Raw genomic sequence first — 9,698 nt, 5'->3', positions numbered from 1 at the left:
ATCTTTTAAAAATCTTCTCAAGAACCACAGGGCCAGGAAAGATGAAACTCAAGGGGAAGCATCCTCAGGTAGTGTAGATTCAAGTTTGTTCAAATCATGACCCCCGGGGGTAGGGCGGGGCCACAATGGAGGATCAAAGTTTTACATAGAAATATATAGGAAAAACCTTTAAAAATCTTCTTCTCAAGAACAGCAAAGACATGTTGAGTCATATTTGTATGGAAGCATCCTCAGGTAGTGTAGATTCAAGTTTGTTCAAATCATGACCCCCGGGGGTAGGGCGGGGCCACAATGGAGGATCAAAGTTTTACATAGAAATGTATAGGAAAAACCTTTAAAAATCTTCTTCTCAAGAACAGCAAAGCCATGATCAGTCATATTTATATGGAAGCATCCTCAGGTAGTGTAGATTCAAGTTTGTTCAAATCATGACCCCCGGGGGTAGGGCGGGGCCACAATGGAGGATCAAAGTTTTACATAGAAATATATAGGAAAAACCTTTAAAAATCTTCTTCTCAAGAACAGCAAAGCCATAATGAGTCATATTAATATAGAAGCATCCTCAGGTAGTGTAGATTCAAGTTTGTTCAAATCATGACCCCCGGGGGTAGGGCGGGGCCACAATGGAGGATCAAAGTCTTACATAGAAATATATAGGAAAAACCTTTAAAAAGCTTCTTCTCAAGAACAGCAAAGCCATGATGAGTCATATTTTTTTGGAAGCATCCTCAGATAGTGTAGATTCAAGTTTGTTCAAATCATGACCCCCCGGGGGTAGGGCGGGGCCATGATTGACTATCAAAGTTTTACATAGAAACATTTAGGAAAAATTTTTAAAATCTTCTCAGGAACAGCAAAGCCCTGATTGATCATATTTATGTGGAAGCATCCTCAGGTAGTGTAGATTTTATTTTGTTCAAATCATGACCCCCGGGGGTAGGGTGGGGCCACAATGGAGGATCAAAGTCTTAAATAGAAATATATAGGATAATATCTTGGAAGTATCCTCAGGTAGTGTAGATTCAAATTTGTTCAAATGATGACCCCTGGGATAGGGAGGAGCCACAATGGGGGATAAAATTTTTACAAAGGAATATATGGGAAAGTTTTTTTGAACATCTCAAGTACAAGAAAGCCATTTGTTATATTGACATGAAAGTATCATCAGGTACTTTAAAATTCAAGCCCCCCCCCCCCCCCCCCTGCGGTGGTAATCTTTTCAATACTGAACTCGTGCTTTTGCCTAGCCAATGTGCTCAGGTGAGCGATGTGGCCCATGGGCCTCTTGTTTATTTTTATGTCTGTGATACTAAAGTAATTTCACTTTGCTGTAAACAGTATTTAAAATCTGTTAGTTATGACAAATCATAAAGTCCTAGATAACCGTCCAACATTAACCACAATGATATATATAATAGGAACTTCATGTGTATATATACTCTATTTATAATTGTTCATGCAAGAAACGAGTGATTTGTGTCACTGATTCTATTAATTTGTTAATATCAGCATTATTCTATTTATTAATTTCATTACACTGAATCAATTATCATATCCTTGTGAAAATGTGTTATGTACTACCCTTAATCATGAACCACTCCCTGCTGTATGATTGTGTTGTTTGTAACTATAAATATATTTCAAAATAAAATCTGCCGTCCATGCATTTCCATTTGTTCTTGAAAAAAGTAACAAATTTAAGTACATTTTAATTTTTTTTTTTAATTTCTATATGCTATATAATAATGAATTATATGAAACAGACATCGCAAGGAGATACACTTAATCAATTAAAGGTCTGTATTCTGTAAAGGTATATTTCTGCCCCATAAAAGTCAAACTTTTAAAATGTCTACAATTGTATGTGTATATATAATAGATTAAAAGTAGAATATTGTCGCTGTGACGTAACAAACTATTCGGATTTTCTGAAGAAAGATCAAATGGACAAATTTTCTGCCATCCGACAAAAAATTCAAAACAAACGAGCTTAATGGTCTGTACTCTGTAGAGACGATTATAAAGGGTAAGGAGGTGGATAAAGTATCCAGGTTATCTAGAATTCAGGAGTGAAAGGTAGTTAATTGACCAATGTTGGAAAGCGGAGACATTCTCCCCAACCGTGCGCAGAAAAAAGGGAGTGAAAGGTAGTTGATTGACCAGTGTTGTAAAGTAGAGAAATTCTCCCCAACCGTGCGCAGAAAAAACCTTGCGGCGTAGATTGCATTACGGGATCTGAAGCGTTATGGTCAAACTCTAGAATATAAAACCATAACCATGATAACGCTCCAGTTCCGCAGCTACGCTCATTTCTGACAAAGTAGAAACATTTCTAATTCGTTATGACGATTTTATTAACTTCGATAATTATCTCACTGTAATATTAATGAGATAGTTACTTCTTTATAACGAGATACTAACTCGTTATAACGAGATGCTAACTCGGTGTAAGTGGGTCCTTTTTCGGTACATGTAAAAAAAAATCCACGCATATTTTGATTCTATATGGATCGACACACAAACGGAAATATTGGATTACGATATCTTCTCGCTCTGACCCAGAGATATACAATGAAATCCTAGGAAGGGATCGAGTAAGTAAGAGCTGAACGAAAGAAGAGGGGAGAGGTGGGAGGAAGACACGGGAGAGGAGAGAATGATGGAGAACGAGGCAAAAAGATGAAGGGAGGAAAGAGAAGCGTACCCATGCACTGCCCCCCCCCCAACAATAGTGGTAAACACAGCGATCATGCTTTCAACAATAATACACAGGTACATGTACTTTTGGACAGGACCTTGCTTTTACGATGCAAAACCCCCCTTATTATTATTTTTTGTTATTTTTAATCTCTTATCACTTCATTTTCATGTTACTGTACGTCAAAAATCACATTAAAATTATGACCCAGATGCAAATCCTTAAAACATTTGTTACCCCTAAATATATACATGTAAATTAAAAAATATATAAATAAATGTATATACAATTTCCCAAAATTGAATTTAATTACACCAATCAAACAAGCATTCAATATAAACGTTATTTTGTATCGTAGTGGTTCTAAAGAGGGAGAGCTCTGATCGACCTCTCTAAATGTATAATATTTTAGCATGTCTTTCTTTTTTATGGAATCGCAGCCCTATAATGTTTGATATCTTTGCAAAAGTATGTTTGTGTCAAACTTGGTTGAAAATGATCCATGCAGTGCCGTGTGGGAGAAGTACGAGACGCCGTTTTGGTATTTACTGCCATTAAGTGATATCACCTATTCAAAAAGGTGATATAACCTATTCAGTTGGTGATATCACCTATTCGAATTAGTGATATCACCTTTTCAGCTTTTGAAATGGTGATATCACTTATTCGAATAAGTGATATCACCTATTCGAATAGATGGTATCACCTATGTGATATGAAAAGGTGATATCACCTATTCAAATAGGTGATATCACTTATTCATATCAGATAGGTGATATTATGCACTTATTCGATTAGGTCAATAAATAATTAAATATAGCAAAACGGACAAAGTAAAATTTACATATCTTCACAGGAATAGATAACATACGGTTTTGTAAAATGTCTCGGACTAAAACATAGGGGAAAAGGTCTACCCGAATTTGCTTACGGACTTGAGGGATTAAAATCTTTTTTATATATGCAAATCGGGTTTTTCTATAGGTTTTTTTGTTTACATATATATTGTAACTTACAAAAAGTGACCCTCCAATTCTTTGCGATATAGACCTAAATGATCTTACAGCGAAACTGCAGTTTATTTGATCAATGTAATTCGGAATAATAAAGGTTATGGATCAAATTAAGAATAAAAAGTCCATAAAAACGATATAATCTTTCTTGAAAAGTTTGTTCAAGAGTAATAAAATTAATTTCATCAAATCTGAATCAATGCTAAGAAAATAAAATTGCTCTTTGAAAGCCTTTTAAAATTTCATCTTTTACTTTGTATTGAAGGTAGATAGTCTTGAGGAAGGGAGCATTCGTTATTCAATGTTGTAAGAAATACAAATAAGTGTTATCACCTATTTGAATGGGCGATATTACCAATTCAAAATGAATAGGTGATATCACCTATTCGCATAGGTGACATCACCAATTCGAATAGGTAATATCACCTATTCAGTTCGGATATAGGTTATATCACCTATTCGAATAGGTGATGTCACTAAATGGTAATAAATACTAAAAACGGCGCCTCATAGAGAAGTCAAACTGCTAATGTGAAAAGTGTACAGTAAGTATAGACCGCGGAACTTTGAAAAATAAGAAGCCTCAGTGAAGCGTTTTCTTCAGGTAAACTTCTAAGTGTTCACTCTAATAAATGTATTTATTTAAAAACTACATGATGGAATGGTATGACATTTTCAAATTATTATAACCAATGAGTCTTCTCAACAACTGTCGAAAGAAAATCACTTATCGCCGATGAAAACCAATGTCCCGTGACGAAGCTTAAAAACAATAAATCTGTACTTTGCGACACGTGGTTTGTGTAATCAGCTTCTTTTTGTGATCATTATCAATTTTTAACAATTGGTTTAACTAAAAAACACAAAACGTGGGTAAAATGACCATTGAAGAAAGGAGGGAGAGCCGTTGGAATTTTGATATCTGGATCATCCTTATGACACGTTTCACTAACTTTTATTTTACTGTTTATTTGTCCTTGATATTACTTTTAAAAATTAACAACCAGTATAAAAATCCATTTAAACACATTTTTCTATAGGTTATGTCTCATTTTTATCGCCAACTTATCCCAATTTGAAAGCTTTGGACAAAATTTAACCAAACCGGAAGTGATCTGGATCTTCGTCTGAGGCCAAAGTTTCGCGTCACAATCAGGTTAAAAGATTGTTACATGGTCCTGAACCACTTTAGAAACATTTAAATCAGCAACTTCAATGGTAAGAAAATGGCAAAAAATTGGTGCTCAATGCAGTCCAATATCATCTCAAACAGTCTGAATCATCCTTAAAGAGGTACTCTTACGTGCGTAACGCCAAGGAGGGCCTAAGTGTTGACAAAAAGGCATCTGTGTGATGCACTGGCCTGACAAATACCAGGATCTGAATCCCACTGAACACATTTGGGACTTTCAAAAGGAATGTCCAAGCCACCCCCCCCCCTCCACACAATTTCAATGGTTTAGAGAGATCCATGCAGTAGGTGTGGCAGCAGATGGGTCAATATTCTATTCAGGGGTACACGGTATCCATGAGAAAAGGATGTCTTGCAATAAATTGAACGAGTGGTGGTCTTACTCCATAGAGATTATTTTATGTGAATTTTCATTTTGAGGGTACATCATGTCCTTGACACTTTTCTTTAAAGTCTGAGGAGATACTTACATGAAATTTACGCAACATCGAACTGAAATATGCATCATCAACCATGAATTAAAGAAATTATTTATTATATGCATCTGTTCTTTAAAACTTAAAAAATGTTATGTGAACACTTAGAAGTTTGGTTCAGTGTACATGTAAGTTCAGGGGTAGTGGTATAATAGAAAAAAAATTGTTGTACAAAAAAATCTATTTATTTTTTATACTCTATAACGAAAAACAGTTTTAAAAATATAAGAAAAAATCAATTTCTATAAAAAAAATAAAATATCACAGATGAAAATAATTTAAATAATACTATTAAGTAAGAAAACGTTTAGACGTTATAAAATTAACTATCTGCATATTCATCAGATATTTCTTCCAAGTCATCGCGGAGTTGCCGCCTTTGTTCCAGCAGGCCACGCAACTCTGTAGCAACATAGTTCAGTCGTCTGCCAAGTTCACGCACCTCTTCCAGCTGTTCCTGGCGCCGCCGTTCACGTGTTTCCTGGAATTCAGTGAGACCGCGTCGGCCTCGTTCGAGTTCGTTGGAGAATGCCGACATCAGGTTGTCAAGTCGCTCTCTACTCTCCCTCAGTCTGTCCCGGACGTTACTGAAGCCTGGGTTGCTAGGATTTGTTCGGACTCCTCTTGATGTTGTTCTAGGTTGTTGCGGAGGTTGAGGGCGATGCTCATTTGTTGTTGTTGTTGACCTTTGCTGTTGCGATCGCGTTTCGTTAGCTTGTGTGGCTCTTGCATTTTGCATACTACTATTGGTACCGTTGATAATACTAGGTAAAGTTGGCACCCGACGGACTGTTTGGCCGGCTGGTCGGGGTGTAGTGGGCGGATGAGGGGTCCTCGGTGTGTTGATGGCTGACACACTTTGTTGCGGGGAGGCACTCATGGCTGTGTTTCCGCCCTCTCTAGCGGTTTGAGTGCCAGACAATCTGCTCCTTGTAAGACGATTAGAAGTAGAGGGTGGACGCAATGACAACCTTGTTCCAGACTCGTGGCTGCCATTGTTTAACCTTGGTAAATCGTCTTCGGGCTCTGCTGTTTCACTATACATACTTCGATAGTGGTCATCGAACCTACTCCTGAACGGAAGGCCAGTACGTGTATAGGTAGTGTGAGTGTGTCTTGCTAACAATTTTAGAGGTCCTTTCCATTTGCAAGATTCTAAATGACATTTCACTTTTAGATTTCCAACTTTTTCCTCTAAGTCTCGGTCCCTGATGTAGTAACCTTCTGTCCGACAAACTGGACATTTTCTGTGATTCAGATGGGGTCCCGAAGTCGACCACACAAAGATACAGGAGTAACAGTATTTGTGACTGTTGCTGCATCGTCTCGGTTCCTTTAAAATTTGATAACTGAAAAGAAATTTACACAATGTATTCTGAAATTAAGAGTCTCAAACACAGTATGATTAATCATATTATAATATTAATTGCATGTAAAGGGTATATTTGGGGGAAAAATTAACATGGGAGGGGGGCGGGTGTCCTGATTCGCGCTCTTTGGTCATTTCCTCAATCTGATTAAAAAATACAGATCTCTAATATAGCGCTGTGCGCAGTACATTTCCTTTTATATATTAACTAACACATGCATGTAAAGTCGACATGAAATATGACTTTGAGACATTCCTTCCACTTAATGTTCATTCGCGGATCTAGATGGAGGGGTCCCCCCCCCCCCCTGAAATTTGCAGGGTTACTTAAAGTATATACTGAAGAAAATCAAAAATGACTGGACCTCCCCTGGAAAACGTGGAGCACCACCACCATCACGAAATAATTTTTTTTACGTTAGGGAAAGGGATTCCCCCCCCCTTTTTTTTTTTTTTTTTTTGCTTGTCAGGATATTTTCTGGGTTGGAAATTTTTTTGACTGGGTGAACCCCCCCCCCCTCCCCCTGGAAAAAAAATCTTCGATCCGCGCCTGATGTTGTCAACTCATAAGAGTAATAAGAGTGGAAGCATAAATCAAACACACAGTTTACACGAATTCAATACGAAAGATTTAAAAACTGAGTAGATACACGTACATATACCTTGTTGATTATTTATTTAGACCATTAAAATTTTATGTCTGTCTAAATTTAATATTGCGCCATTTTCAGAAAAGGTATACAGTAAAGATTGCTTGCACAATAATTAAATTTCATTTTACAACAGAAAGAAAGAAAAAGAGGGGGTTTTGATAACTTTGTTTCTCCAATTTATTTCTTGGAAAGAAATAAGAAGGGGGGATTTATAACTTTGTTCTCTGCCTGATTTCTAACTATTTAAGGATTAGTTTTTTATTTAAGGTTTCAGTCTATTTGGTACATTAAAAATTAAATGTTAAGTTTAGATAAGATTTAAACTTTTTAATGTAACATATATGTCTAAGTGATTTAATTCACTAGCTTGGACCGCTGCAAGTAAAATCGATTCAAATTCGATTCTCACGTATTCAAAATCATTTATCAATGTTCTGTGTTAGAATTGAAATAAACTTTTTTTTCTCATGCGTTCGTACAGGGCAAATAAAGGTTGAGAACTACGTGTAGTAAACCCATAGTAGATACATGTTAAGCAATATACAGACAGTACAAATCTATTGTTTTTTTGCAGACAGGATTGTCATTTTAAATGTTTATCTTGTTCCATTTTGAAAAGGATTTGAACAATGTTGACATACGGTGACTGCACTTTATATCCTTGTGTAGATGTAAGAGATTAATTAAACAAAGATTATACGTGAAGGAAAGTAGGAACCATTGTGTCTATTTATAACATAATTACAGGATATTTGATCATAACAAATAATCACCCCCCCCCTTTTTTTTCTTGGGGATAATCTACGGATAGTGCGTTGAAGAATTGAATACCCTGTTACTTAAGTCTATCAGAACAGTCGGGATACTCATAAAATAATGTATATATCTATATATACATATAGCTTCAAGTTATTAAGTCCCCCTCCATAACGTTAACATTTTAATAGATCTTGCTAATAAATCAATACTTATAAACGTTGATTTGTATGCACAGTCTCGCATCCAAAATCCAATAGCATGTCAAATTTTGTCGTTTACTTATCTTTAAGCACTCTATTTTTACCAATACATTAACCAATATTATTCTAACCATTACCATATTGAGCATTCGAATTCCTCCTTTTGTTCAGGGGTTAAGTTTATAAATATATCCTCACTATATCCCCCCGGCTTGACGTTTACTTTGGGGGTGGCTAGGTCTATCATTGCCTCCAGCAATGACAATAACGGACGAACATTGACCTCCGACATTTTGATTTACTTATTCCAAGACTCTTTGAGAAATCACCGTTTATTTATAAACACAATAAACTTCATGCAATTATTTCAGGTCGATTCACAATCGATTTTTAAACCGTTCCATTTGCATTGATTGCTTCATTTTTAATAATCCAAATAGGACCCTGTAGCACACACAATTAACGTGTGTCACATCCTTCTACGAGTATATATGTGAAGATTTGTTCTTCAGCGAATGTCAGCCAGATCGCCGACATTTTTACCCTGGATCCATGCCAGTGGTCCGTTAGCGTCATTCGTTACCAGAGTGCTGGTGACATAGATTGGGACATTTAAACTACGGAAACCTGGCAAAGAAAGAAATGATCACTTGTTAATTAACACACGTACAGGTGCTTGCGAACCCCCCTCCCCCGTCTTTCTTCCTCCGTTCCGTACTCCGCTCCGTACAGGTGCTTGGAGACGGGAACCCCAGGGTTCCGTACCCCAAGGGTTCTTTGACTTTTTAAAAATGAAATATTTTTCTATGACACATTCACAAAGTACATCCAAAATATAACCTAAAACTAACCTTTTATAAATATTCACCCTCTCTGATACTTAAAGAGAACCTTTTCTTTTATTATCAGAGAGGGTCTAATTCAATCGGAGTAGCTTGTAACAAATTAAAGAAATACGCAATTATACTTACTAGTATATAAATCTATTTATATTGCATATTGCCCTTTCATTAAAACTTTCTTAGTACATTAACATTTCCTTTTCATTGGTAAATCTGTATGTATTTAATTAAGTATATATATGGAAATGTACTAAAAAGTTGGTTTAAATATTGGCATTATTTCTATATTCATATCTCACATTTTTGACAGAATTTTTTCTGCTATACAACAATAGCGAAAGAGGGTTCCAACATATTACAACAAAAGTGGGGAGGGGCACCACGTATCGAAATTTCCACTACACAAAATTAAGGACAAAAGACCTGCAAATAAATGACTCTTCATACTTATGAGAAATCCAAATTCAATTTTAGTTACTTAACTTCACAAATTTAA

General features: G+C 36.1%; 1 protein-coding gene across 1 annotated transcript; it reads right to left on the bottom strand.

Moving 5' to 3' along the window:
* Positions 1-5,647: 5,647 nt before the first annotated feature.
* LOC133184921 (uncharacterized) lies at positions 5,648-8,941 on the bottom strand. Its single transcript, XM_061319989.1, has 2 exons — positions 8,498-8,941; positions 5,648-6,728 (listed from the first exon to the last, which is right to left on the bottom strand). The coding sequence occupies exons 1-2, from the start codon at positions 8,650-8,652 to the stop codon at positions 5,702-5,704; spliced, it is 1,182 nt and encodes a 393-aa protein (XP_061175973.1). The 5' UTR covers positions 8,653-8,941; the 3' UTR covers positions 5,648-5,701.
* Between the last annotated feature and the right edge of the window lie 757 nt (positions 8,942-9,698).

Source organism: Saccostrea echinata, unplaced genomic scaffold (assembly GCF_033153115.1).
Source record: "Saccostrea echinata isolate AGI-Se365-2 ecotype Australia unplaced genomic scaffold, CSIRO_AGI_Sech_v1 ptg000011l, whole genome shotgun sequence".
NCBI lineage: Eukaryota > Metazoa > Mollusca > Bivalvia > Ostreida > Ostreidae > Saccostrea > Saccostrea echinata.
The sequence above is the reverse complement of the archived record's forward strand: the minus strand, read 5'-3'. Positions and strand labels throughout refer to the sequence as shown.

What these genes read in the sequence shown, in the direction of transcription:
- LOC133184921 (XM_061319989.1), bottom strand. Translation starts at nt 8,652, where the DNA reads ATGTCGGAGGTCAATGTTCGTCCGTTATTGTCATTGCTGGAGGCAATG. An exon ending in GAATTCGAATGCTCAATATG is followed by an intron (nt 6,729 to 8,497) that starts GTAATGGTTAGA and finishes ATTTCTTTTCAG; the next exon opens with TTATCAAATTTTAAAGGAAC.